At 58.1% G+C, this 11,497-nt stretch overlaps 2 protein-coding genes across 4 annotated transcripts; one reads left to right on the top strand and one right to left on the bottom strand.

Moving 5' to 3' along the window:
* On the bottom strand, positions 1-3,732 carry LOC118610747 (uncharacterized protein DKFZp434B061-like). Its single transcript, XM_036230706.1, has 2 exons — positions 2,944-3,732; positions 1-1,412 (listed from the first exon to the last, which is right to left on the bottom strand). The coding sequence occupies exons 1-2, from the start codon at positions 3,707-3,709 to the stop codon at positions 1,264-1,266; spliced, it is 915 nt and encodes a 304-aa protein (XP_036086599.1). The 5' UTR covers positions 3,710-3,732; the 3' UTR covers positions 1-1,263.
* Positions 3,003-8,142, top strand: REPIN1 (replication initiator 1). Of its 3 annotated transcripts, XM_016125947.2 has the most exons (3): positions 3,003-3,122; positions 3,837-4,022; positions 5,412-8,142. In XM_016125947.2, the coding sequence occupies exons 2-3, from the start codon at positions 3,878-3,880 to the stop codon at positions 7,133-7,135; spliced, it is 1,869 nt and encodes a 622-aa protein (XP_015981433.1). In that variant the 5' UTR covers positions 3,003-3,122; positions 3,837-3,877; the 3' UTR covers positions 7,136-8,142. The 3 variants fall into 3 exon arrangements, with proteins under 3 accessions (XP_015981433.1, XP_036086598.1, XP_015981432.1); XM_036230705.1 differs by lacking the exons at positions 3,003-3,122; positions 3,837-4,022 and adding an exon at positions 3,386-3,836; XM_016125946.2 differs by lacking the exon at positions 3,003-3,122 and having other exon boundaries at positions 3,397-4,022.
* Positions 8,143-11,497: the final 3,355 nt, after the last annotated feature.

Below are 11,497 nucleotides of genomic sequence, written 5' to 3'. Positions count from 1 at the left end.
TGCACAGGTGGGAAGTGCGTGCAGGTTCAGCGGGAAGCGTGTTCTGGGGGGAGGATACTTGGGCCCCAATCTGAATAAAGTCGAAGACTGGCCCCAGGAAGGCCTGGAGGTAGAGCGTCCCGGGCAGATGGAACAGCAACTCCAAGCCCTCAGGGGGAATGAGCTGTTGTGTGTGCAGCGGGGGTGGGGTGGGGGGTAGGGGGGAGCGTCCAGCAGGACCCCACGTGATACGGAGCTAGCGAGGCAGGCACGGTCAGTCCAGATGGAACCTCAGGGGCTGTGGCAGTGGATTGACACGTTTTCGAAATGTGAAGTGAGCCACCTGATCTATGTTTAAACGGGTCAATCTGGTCGAGAGGCTGGACTCCATGGCGGCCGTGCGGGGGGCGGGGGGGGTGCCCAGTGGGAGCAGCGGCCGCGGCGAGAGGCGAGAAGCGGTGAGCAGGGCCTAAGGGCCTTGGCGTGCCCGAGCCCCGGTACCCGAAGCAGGAAATCTGATATCTCTCCCTGGTTTTCTTTTGAGCAACTACGTTCTCTTCCTTTTAGATATGCAGCGGAAAAGCACCTGGTGCGGCAGAGTTTGGGTGGTGACACGTGATCCCCGTCCGGGGTTCCTCTGACAGCGTCTGTCCTCTCCAGGCACTTGGCGTGTGTTCATGCCTTTAAGGATATTTCTAGAACTGCAGAAGTAGGAGCACTCCGATCTTTTCCTGAAGAGTTTCCACGTGACCCAGGAAGCCACCTCTCACCGGAGATGCTAACCTTGGAGTCCGGGGCTTGCTCAGTTTGGGCCTTGGCAGCTTTTGCTCGGGGTCCCGATGCTGGAAGCGCTTGCGGGATGGAGGTCTGTGTGAGCATGCGGGAGTGACTGCGCTGGCATGAGGCTTCTGTCAGGGTCAGCGGTATGCGCTTCTCACCTTCTCCTCACACTGCCCGCAGACACGTGGACGTAGTTCGAGGAGAGTTTCCGAACCTGCCTTCAGGACGCTCTGCAGCAGGAGTTAAGGATCGATGACGTAAGTTCCATTAGAATGGAACTTTCTGCTCTTCTCCCTGCTCCCGAGTCTCCTCCGCCTTTTCAACAGCCATCCATTCAGAAATTGTCATCGAGCATTCGATTTTACTTCATGTTAAATACGACCCTAAGAGATATTTCCATCGCTGCACCAGGGTTAAAAGACATTGCGGAAAAAACAGCACAGACCATTTCTGCCCGGCTCACGAGCAGGCCAGAACCACACAGTGGCAGATGGCGGGCGCTGATTAAATATTTGTTGGACGGATGAGCGAGGCCTGGGACCGGCTAACTGCGACAGGTGGCTGGCTGGGTTTTCCCTCTTGCAGACACAAGGCTGCTTCTAAACAATACTTGGGCGTCTTCGCAGAGGACTTCTGGAGATGTGAAAATGAATCTACCACGATATAAAAAACAAAAAAAAATGTGGACAATTTATTTGTACATTTGTGCTGCCATTAAGAATCATGTTGTAAAAGAATATCTAATAAAATGGAAGTGTTGTGGCGCGTTCAAATCTAAGACCCACGGAGCCAATTGAGATTAATTATGAGCCTTTGTTAGCCGGCTGGCGACTGACTCTCCCCACTAGAGAATCAGCCCCGAGCTTCCAGAAGAGACAGATTATGAAGCCTAAACCCACATCCTGGTGGGCCTTGATTATGCAAGCAAGCAGATTACAGAAGCAGATGTTGGCGGTTAGTTTCGTTATCTATACTCTGGTGGCAATATTGTTGTATCGTTCTTCTTGGGAGCCTTGGAGCTATTTTCTCCTAGGCAGCTGGCGCCTGGAGATATCACTCTCTGCCCTGTCCTTGAGGCTGACTTACTGAGGAACTGATACCAATAACCATAACAACATATTTTCCAAAGTAGTCACGGCCAGAATAAAGAGGGGAGATGTGAACAAAGAAGATGTTATTGAAGTGCACTTTTACACTGTTACAGAAGAAACATTCATGATAGAGTTACATGAAAAGGGCAGAATACATCCCTGTAGGGCCTTATTCCAAGTATGCCCAACATGCATGGATAAGCACAGAAAAACCATTGGCAGACACAGACCAAAATATTACCCGGAATTCACTCTAGGAGGTAAACGTATGAGAGGTTTTTCTATTCCATCTCCTATTTATGGAATAGATTTTTAAAAGTGCTTAAAAATACGCGTACGGTAAAAAAATGGCCTCTGTTGAAAAGTATAAAAGTATACGAAATTGCACTAGCCTGGAAACCCCAGGAAGTGTTTCGTTTGGAAAGCCAAGGCCACCTGCTAGCGGGTTAGTCACCGGCGCAGGCTCGCACCTGCAATTCGCACTCGCCAACTCGCTGCCGCGCGTCCCAGCGAAATGCGCCCGTGGGAGAATGGCCTCGCGCCCCTCGCGCACGGCCCCCGGACGCCCGCTTTCCGCTAGTTTCTCGACTAGAGAGCATTCCCTTTTCAAAGTTCACGCGATCGGGGCCCTTTCTGTCTCCTCACAGAAGCCGGGCTCGGGCCAGGCGCGCCTTCCCCGGCCGGCCGTGGCTCAGACCCTGCAGCACCGAGATTTCGCAGCGCGGCCCAAGGTCAAGGTGGCCGGAGCGTGGAGGGCGCGGCCGGGATGGGAGCGCCCTCTCGTAAGGCTCCGGCGAGTTGGTGCCTTTAGGGAGCCAGCGAGGCCGCGTCCAACAGAGTGACCAGTCTGGCCACGCGGTCGCCAGGGACGCGCGTCCCCCATAGGGACAAAAGGTCAGGAAACTTGAGCCGGGCCCGTCCGGGAAAAGCCAGGCTCTGGTCGCCAGGGCAACGGACTCGGGCCCTCGGCTGCCTCCCGGCGCGCGGCCCGCGAGGGGGCGCTGGGGGCGCGCAGGGACCCCGCGCGGCCAGCCCGGCCGCTCGGCCCGCCCCGCCCTCCGGCCGCGGCCGCCGGCCCGAGCCCGCGACTGACCCTCGGCAGCTCCTGTAGTCACGTGGCGCTGGGAACCGGCGGGGGGGCTGGGCACGGGCCTGGCGGTGGCGAACTCGAACCTGCTGCTGTCGCCGCGGCGGGGTGCGGAGCGCGGTCGCCGGCGCCGGCTTTCCGGCCTCATGGACGCGCGACGCGCCTCCGCGCACCCCGCCGGAGAGGTTCGTCCCGGGAAGGGCGCGGGGCTCCACGCGGGCCCGCGGCGGGGCGGCCCGACCTGCCGGGCGCGTGACCGAGTGCGCGCTGCGTGTGTGTGTGTGTGTGTGTGTGTGTGTGTGTGTGTGTGGCGGGGGGGGCGTGCGGACCGAATTGGGGGGCGAGCCTGCGCACCTGCGCACAGGCTCCGCGAGGTGCGCGCTCTGCTCGGGGACCCGAAAGGGCCCACTCGGGGAGCGCGGAGCTGTGCGTCCGCGCACGGGGTCGGGGGCACGCGAACGAATACAAAAGGGGGTGTGGGATCTCCACGGCCCTCTGCCTTCCGGGGCGCGCAAGGGGCTTCTGCCCGAGTCCTGGTCACACTAGCTCGCCTGCGCAGCCCCCCTGGGAAACGGGCCTGGAATGCCTGTTGGGAGGAGGGTGGGGGGAGGGGACTCAGCCGGGACTCCAGAGTCGCTGCCATAGGCCGGCCTTTGGCCATCAGCATGGGGCATTCGTGCTGTGACCTTACCAGTGGAGGAAGTGACCCGCAAACGCAGCCGTGTACTTCCTTGGTGAAGGGGACACGTTCATTTATAAATCCAATATCCATTAAGGTCACTCCGCCGGCCGGGTGTGAGGCCTCGGTGGGGGCGGGGGTTGTGGCTGGCGAGGACACAAAGATGACTGCCCTGGAGGAGCTCCGAGCCTCATGCTTCTTTTCTCTCCCCTCCCCGCAGGTAAGGCTGGCCTCTCTGCAGTCCGGGGCCTGAGCTCTGCCATGGGGGTAGGGGTGTCTTTACTGCTGCAGTTTTCTCTGACATCTGGGGGCTGCCAGAGTGTGGGCCGAAGCAGGCGCTGCAGTCGCAGGAGTATCCCCAGGAGGAGCTGGAAAAAGCCTCGTCTCCAGCTCCACAGTCTCCAGGGTAGAGTCCGGCCTTCTTTGTTGGGTTCCCAGTTCCTCCCAGAGCCCTAGTGCTCGGGGTTCCCATCCTGGGGAAGGAAGGCGCCTGTGGGGGAAGGAGCCCATTCTCGCAGCCTGGAGCCTCCCCTGTGCTCAGTCTGGCAGTTGGGAGTGAGTCATGTCTGCTCTGAGGCGAAGTGCACACTAGGGAATTTAGGTTGTGCAGGAGCTTGTGGGCAGGCAGTGAGGGTCCCTCAGGGGTCTAACTGCCACCTCACCGCCCAGTGGCGAAGGCTGCCCTGCAGGATTCTGGGCTCCCTGGCGCTGTGGAGTTGCCGAATGTGGGGCGGCTCCTGGCAGGGTTGGGGCAGAACCGGAGAGGGGACAGAGGTTACGGTCTCTTCTTTCCTCTGCTTCTCATGCCCTGATAATCCCTGCCACCCCCGGGGAGGCAGCGCCAGGGCCCTCGCCCGGAGGGCAGCAGGCTGTGGGTGTTCCCGAGTTCTGGAGAGCTTTCGCTGCTGTGATGTCCTGATCGTGCATGCGTGGGTAAAGGGTTTTAGGTGGGCAGAGCGTGGGCACAGTCTGGACAGGCGGTGGCCCGGCTTTGTGCTGGGCTGGGAGTAGCAACCAGCGCCCCGGTCCTGTTCCCGGAAGGGCTGTTCTTGCTCCTTCTCCAGGCTTCTACCCTGAGAGCCTGAGGTGAGGAAGGCCGAAAGTAGCTCTCGTGGTGTGATTAGGGCCGGGTGGGTAATAGGAATAAAAAGCTATAGAAATTTCTTTCTGCGAGGTCTTTACAAACCCAGATGTTTAAGAGGAAAGCACACTGGCCTGGGGTTTAGAAGAACCTGTCCCCCTAGTCTTGGTTCTGCTGTTGACTTACTGTGTCCCCTCGGCAAGCCTTGTCACCTTTTATACCTCACAGTTGCTTCTCTATCAAGCTGGGAGCTTAACGTTCGCTCGTCCAGCCTCACAGGTGCCTTGAAGCTCAGATGGGCAACAGGAAATGGGAGCAAGGAGAGGGCAGCAGGGCAGGGCTGGGCAAAGGCGTGAAGCCTGCAGGGGGAGGCGCTGCACTTTTGGGGAGGCAGGACCGTGTGTGCTGCCAATTCTGGAGTGTTTACTTTATGCCAGACGCATGGCTGCCATGCGGGGATCCCAAGAAGTGTCAGAAGTTCCTCTGGTAGTTTCCAGGGTCACTAAAGGCTGATGACAAATATACTTGAAATGTTATGTCTAGAAGACCCAGATTAACACAATTTAGAACCTACAAGGAAACGGAAGAGCCTTCCAGATTCAGGGGCTCTCGGAGTCCAGAGGGGTGAGGGCCGCCAGGGCGGGACCAGGGCGGCCAGGGCGGGCCCGGGCCGGCCAGCAGGTCTCTAGAGTGATGGTGCTTTTCTACCCACAGCACAGGAAGAGCCGATGCTGGAACGCCGCTGCAGGGGCCCCCTGGCCATGGGCCCGGCCCAGCCCCAACTCCTTTCGGGGCCCTCCCAGGAGTCACCCCAGACCCTGGAGAAGGAGCCCCGCGGGCTGAGGTTACAAGGCACCTCTGTGGCCAAGTCGGGAGGCCAAGCCCCGGGCCGGGTCCACCGCTGTGCCCACTGTCGAAGGCACTTCCCCGGCTGGGTGGCCCTGTGGCTTCACGCCCGGCACTGCCAGGCCCGGCTGCCCCTGCCCTGCCCTGAGTGCAGTCGTCGCTTCCGCCACGCCCCCTTCCTGGCGCTGCACTGCCAGGTCCACGCGGCCGCCACCCCCGACCTGGGCTTTGCCTGCCACCTCTGCGGGCGGAGCTTCCGCGGCTGGGTGGCCCTCGTGCTGCACTTGCGGGCCCACTCGGCCGCAAAGCGGCCCATCGCCTGCCCCGAGTGCGAGAGACGCTTCTGGCGACAAAAGCAGCTTCGAGTGCATCTGCGGCGGTGCCATCCCCCTGCCCCCGAGGCCCGGCCCTTCATCTGTGGCAACTGTGGCCGGAGCTTTGCCCAGTGGGACCAGCTGGTCGCTCACAAGCGGGTTCACGTCGCCGAAGCTCTGGAGGAGGCAGCGGCCAAGGCTCTGGGGCCTCGGCCCAGGGGCCGCCCGGCAGTGACAGCCCCCCGGCCTGGCGGAGACGCCGTGGACCGGCCCTTCCAGTGCACCTGCTGCGGCAAGCGCTTCCGGCACAAGCCCAACCTGATCGCCCACCGCCGCGTGCACACGGGCGAGCGGCCCCACCAGTGCCCCGAGTGCGGGAAGCGCTTCACCAACAAGCCCTACCTGACCTCACACCGGCGCATCCACACTGGTGAGAAGCCCTACCCATGCACCGAGTGCGGGCGCCGCTTCCGCCACAAACCCAACCTCCTGTCCCACAGCAAGATCCACAAGCGATCCGAGGGGTCTGCGCAGGGCACCCCCAGCTCGCGGAGCCCCCAGCTTCCGGCCGGGCCCCTGGAGCCCTCGGCAGAGCCCACCCCAGAGGCCCGACTGAGACCTGCTCAGGAGCCTGCGCCTCTGCCGGACGCCCCAGGAGAGGTCCCCCGGGAACAGGCGGAAGCGCCCCCATCTCTCTACAGCTGCGGGGACTGCGGCAGGAGCTTCCGGCAGGAGCGCTTCCTGCGGGCCCACCAGCGGCAGCACACGGGGGAGTGGCCCTTCACCTGCCCCGAGTGTGGGAAGAACTTTGGCAAGAAGTCGCACTTGGTGGGCCACTCCCGCGTCCACTCCGGGGAGCGGCCCTTTGCCTGTGAGGAGTGCGGGCGCCGCTTCTCCCAGGGCAGCCACCTGGCAGCCCACCGGCGTGACCACGCGCCGGAGCGGCCCTTCGTCTGCCCGGACTGCGGCAAGGCTTTCCGCCACAAGCCCTACCTGGCAGCCCACCGGCGCATCCACACTGGCGAGAAGCCCTACGTCTGCCCCGACTGCGGCAAGGCCTTCAGCCAGAAGTCCAACCTGGTGTCGCACCGGCGCATCCACACCGGCGAGCGCCCCTACGCCTGCCCCGACTGCGACCGCAGCTTCAGCCAGAAGTCCAACCTCATCACCCACCGCAAGAGCCACATCCGGGACGGCGCCTTCTGCTGCGCCATCTGTGGCCAGACCTTCGACGACGAGGAGAGGCTCCTGACCCATCAAAAGAAGCATGATGTCTGAGGCGGTGGCCTGCGCGTCGTTCCCACAGAGGGGCATTGCAGGGGGCCTTGGGGCCTGTGCTGCTGCAAGGGGTGGGAGAGGCGGGGAGCGAGCTGGGCCCTGTCAGAGAGGGAGGTCACCCCCCCCACAGGCCCGGGAGCCGGCCTCCAGCTGGCGTTTGCTGAGGTTCTGTCCTCACTGTCCTGTGCCCTGCAGAAGTAGCAATAGCAGCTCCACTCACCATCGGCCTGGAGGGGCCCCAGGGGACAGGAAGACCCTTCTTCGCTGGTGTCAACGCCTTAATGTCCCTGTCCTTCATGAATTCTTCTGGCTCTGTTTTGGAGTAGGTGCCCTGCAGTCCTTAGAAGCTTAGGGGGTGGGTGAGCGCTTGGGAGGAAAAGTGGGCGGCAGGGCCTAGTGCGCCTAGGAGAACCTGCTGGCCTTGCTGGGCAGCGCTGGGAGCGAAGCCGATCTGGTCTGACCCATCTCCAACCCCTGCTCCCCCTGCCCTCCCTCCTGCCCCTGCACTGGCTCCCAGACTTGGAGAGACCCGTCTGCCATTGGTCTCAGCTCTGAGCGGCCCCAGGGCACTCCCTTCCTGCCTGACTTGCTTTGTTCCCACCAGGAGCATCCCCTGGCTGGCTGCAGCCCCGTGTCCAGGCTTTCGTCTGAGCACCCCTGAGCACCCCAGCCGCCCTCACTCCTTCCATAACCCCACGTTGTGGAAAGGACTGCCCCCCGATAACAGCTTCCACTGACGGGAGGCTAGGGGCGTTTCCTTTTCAGCATTTCTAGCACCTGGATGCCCATCCTCTGCGACACTTAGGTGACAGGGAGTCCCTGCCTGCTGAGGCCCTGGTTCTAATGTAGGATAATTCTAATTGTTAGAAGTTCTTCCTTAAAATGAATGAAATCTGCTTTCCTATCATTTCTACCTACTGGGCCTTGTTCTGTTCTTTGGAACCAAACAGAACAACCACTTACCCTCCTTTTCAAACTAGAGAATAAAGATTTGGTTTTAGAACTGGTGGCTGAGAAGTGTTCCTTTCTCTGGGGAGCCGTGGCATCTGGGGGAGTAGGTGTGGTGCAGTCCTGAGGAAGAGGAGGCTGTGGAATGTGGGGGTCTCAGTCACAGGCCAGGTGCCCCGACTTGAGCCTCTCTGTGCCCTGCCTCCAGTTCTTCCTTGGGGAAGGCCAGGCACACCCAACGATTGGGGCTACTTCTCTAGGGGTTCAGCCTTCTGTGGGGTCAAGGCAGACTTGTCAGGTACCAGTTAGGGGGAAAGGTCTGATTCGACTCCGTCTGTCTCGTAGTACCTCCTCGGCTGGCCTGCTGCAGGTCCCCGTTTCTGTTATGGATGCTTCCCTGCACTGCTGTTTCATACAAATTGCAGTGTCTATGTTTGACAGGTGTCTATAGGCCCTTTTCCTACCAGCCTTAGTCATCTCTGTAGATCCCTAGCACCTAGCATAGTCTGGTGCATAACAATAGCAGCCATGATTAGTTTATGTAAGTGGCACCTTGCAAAGAAGTTTACCTAAATATCACACGTAATCCTGTGCAGTAGGTACTCTTTTACAGATGACAGCATTTGCTCAAGGTCATGTAACATAATCACCAGAGGTCCGTCTGTCTCCTGGAACCTGTGCTTTTGACCACGGCCATATGTTTATCGGGTATGTTGCTGCTTTTAGTGAAGATAAGTATTAAATACCTACTGTGTGCTTGATGTTGGGATGGAAATGGGGGGTTTATACAAAGATAAGCCCCAATCCTTCCCTCTAGGAGGCATGGGTCTGGGGTGGACATGTATGTGTATACAAATAACGAGTAGAGAGAGAGAGGGATAGTGGCGGGTGAGTCTCTTAAGTGTGTAGGAAGGGAGCAGACAGCTTCAAAGCGTCACACTGGCTTATGGGGTTGTGTGGTCACTTAAAAACCTGTGTAGTTGATGGTACATTATCTTGTAGAGCCTGGGGGTGTGCTGTCAAGAGAGCCTCACTTAAATATATCTCCCTAAGGGAGCCAGGGCTTCAAGGGAAGGGAGCAGTGCTTTGGGGGCGGGGGTGGGGGCGGTGGGGAGAGTGTTGAACAGGAAAGTAGGTAAATGTCCGAGGGCGATGGGCAGGGAGCAGGAGGCAGGTCCTCAGGCATCTGGGCCTAGTATTGGGGGTGGGGGAAAAAGATGAGAGGGAATCTGACCAGAGCTCCTGACTTGATGAAAATCACCTTTTAGGAAATGCCTGGTGTATGGGGAGGGTGGGCGTTGTCCCCTCGTGCTATGCTGCCCACTGCCTTCGAGTAGAGATGGTGAAGGGAGGTCCAAAAATCAGGGAAAGCCACAGAAGTGGCCCTGAGGGGTCTGGTAAGGCAGGGATAGAATGAACTCGCCCATGGTTCTGGAGTCCCTTGGGTTGGGTCCCAAGGCCTGCTCATCATGGCACATGCTGACAGCAGTCTCGAAGGAAGAAATTCCTGGGTCGGAGGGATGAGAGCTTGGCTGACAGTGTTGTGGCGCATTCAAATCTAAGACCCACCGAGCCAATTGAGAGTAATTATGAGCTTTTATTGGCCGGCCGGCGACTGATTCTCCCCACTAGAGAATCAGCCCTGAGCTTCCAGAAGAGACAGATTATGAAGCCTAAACCCACATCCTGGTGGGCTTTGATTACGCAAGCAAGCAGATTAGAGAAGCAGATGTTGGCGGTTAGTTTTGTTATCTATACTCCGGCGGCAATATTGTTTTATTGTTCTTCTTGGAAGCCTTGGGAGCTATTTTCTCCTAGGCAGCTGGCGCCTGGAGATATTACTCTCTGCCCTGTCCTTGAGGCTGACTTACTGAGGAACTGATACCAATAACCATAACAACATATTTTCCAAAGTAGTCACGGCCGGAATAAAGAGGGGAGATGTGAACAAGGAAGATGTTATTGAAATGCACTTTTACACTGTTACAACAGGAGCCGCCCTTCTGTTCTGAAGAGTCCAAGGTTTTATGTATGTTTTTTTTCCTTCTACAATTACAAAAGTATTATCTCGTCAAAATTAAACAATTCAGACATACTTAGATTTATTTTTTAATGTGGAAGTCCTCGGTTTCCCCCACTCCACCCTCCATGTCTTTACATTGTGTAGGGTATTAGAGGGTGTTGTTCTCCTAGACCTTTTTGTTTCCTGTGCATTTGCGACACGTATATGTAGCCTACCTATTTTTTGTTTGTTTTTGCTTAATGGAAAGAGGATCCCAGATATGCTTCATTCTTTCTACCCTTGAGATACCTTTGATTATAAAATGACAATCTGGAGGAAGTCTTTCACTCTGTAGAGAAGGATACAAGCCTAGGAGTTGGAAATGACTTTACTTCCACGAATGAGTCTTTAAAGAGTCGATGGCCTAGTGATGCCTGGAGGGTTGTTTTACAAACACATCCGTAGACAATAGATCCAGTTAGGGTCCTGCAAAAATCCAGTAAGGCAAGTATGTAACTAGAAACTTATCAACTCTTTTACAGATAAATAAGTCAAAGTCTAGGGACAAAGCATCTTTTGTAAAAAGTGCACACAAAGTTTGTGGCTGAACTGCTAGAATCTCGCCCAGGGAGGCTAACAGCAGCTGGACCCATGGCAGATGCTTGGTAGGCAGCTGCTGACTGATTAATTAGAATAAGATCCACCTGCTGAATTAGGTAAGGTTTGTAGGAAAGCTGAGAGATGCCAGCTTTTGTTTGTGTCAACCTGTGTCCCAAAGGCGGTTTCTAAGCAGCTCGGGAGAGCGTCCTGTTCGGTGGGAGCTGATGTAGCTGGTCCCTGTGAGGTGGCAGTGTGAGGGACGTTACTGACATAAAGGAGCCTTTCCTTCAATCAGGGTGAGTAGAGGAGGAAGTCTCTGGGAACAGAAGACCCGCCTTGGCCATCTGGACCCTGCCTCTAAAGCAGCAGTGACACTTGGCCTAGGAAAGTAACCTCCGCATGTCACTGTTTCCTCAAGGAGGAGGCGAGCCCTGCGGGTGCGGAGGCGATTTCTCTCCTGTCACACGAGACACGCACATCTCACTCCAACACCGGGTGTGGCGTAGTGCCGAGCACCACCATGTCACGTGCACACTCGAGTGTGAGCATCCGAGCGGGGTTCGTGCTCGTTTCCTCGGATCGCGGCACCAAGAGCGAGGCTGGAGCGTCGCAAGCGGCGGACGGAGAGTGGCCGAGCGATTAGATCGCTTTCAGAGCGCGCGGGCCCGGACGGGAGAGCCGAGCGGCGGCCCGTGCGGACACCGGTCACAGTCCGGCCTCGTCCCCGTCCCTCCGTCTCTGAGCCCTCGACCCGGTCCGGTGCCCGGCGGTCAACGCGTTAATACCGCTGGGCCCCCGCCCCCGCCAGGCCC

This window comes from Rousettus aegyptiacus, unplaced genomic scaffold (genome assembly GCF_014176215.1).
Source record: "Rousettus aegyptiacus isolate mRouAeg1 unplaced genomic scaffold, mRouAeg1.p scaffold_m13_p_13, whole genome shotgun sequence".
Taxonomy (NCBI): domain Eukaryota; kingdom Metazoa; phylum Chordata; class Mammalia; order Chiroptera; family Pteropodidae; genus Rousettus; species Rousettus aegyptiacus.
The sequence above is the reverse complement of the archived record's forward strand: the minus strand, read 5'-3'. Positions and strand labels throughout refer to the sequence as shown.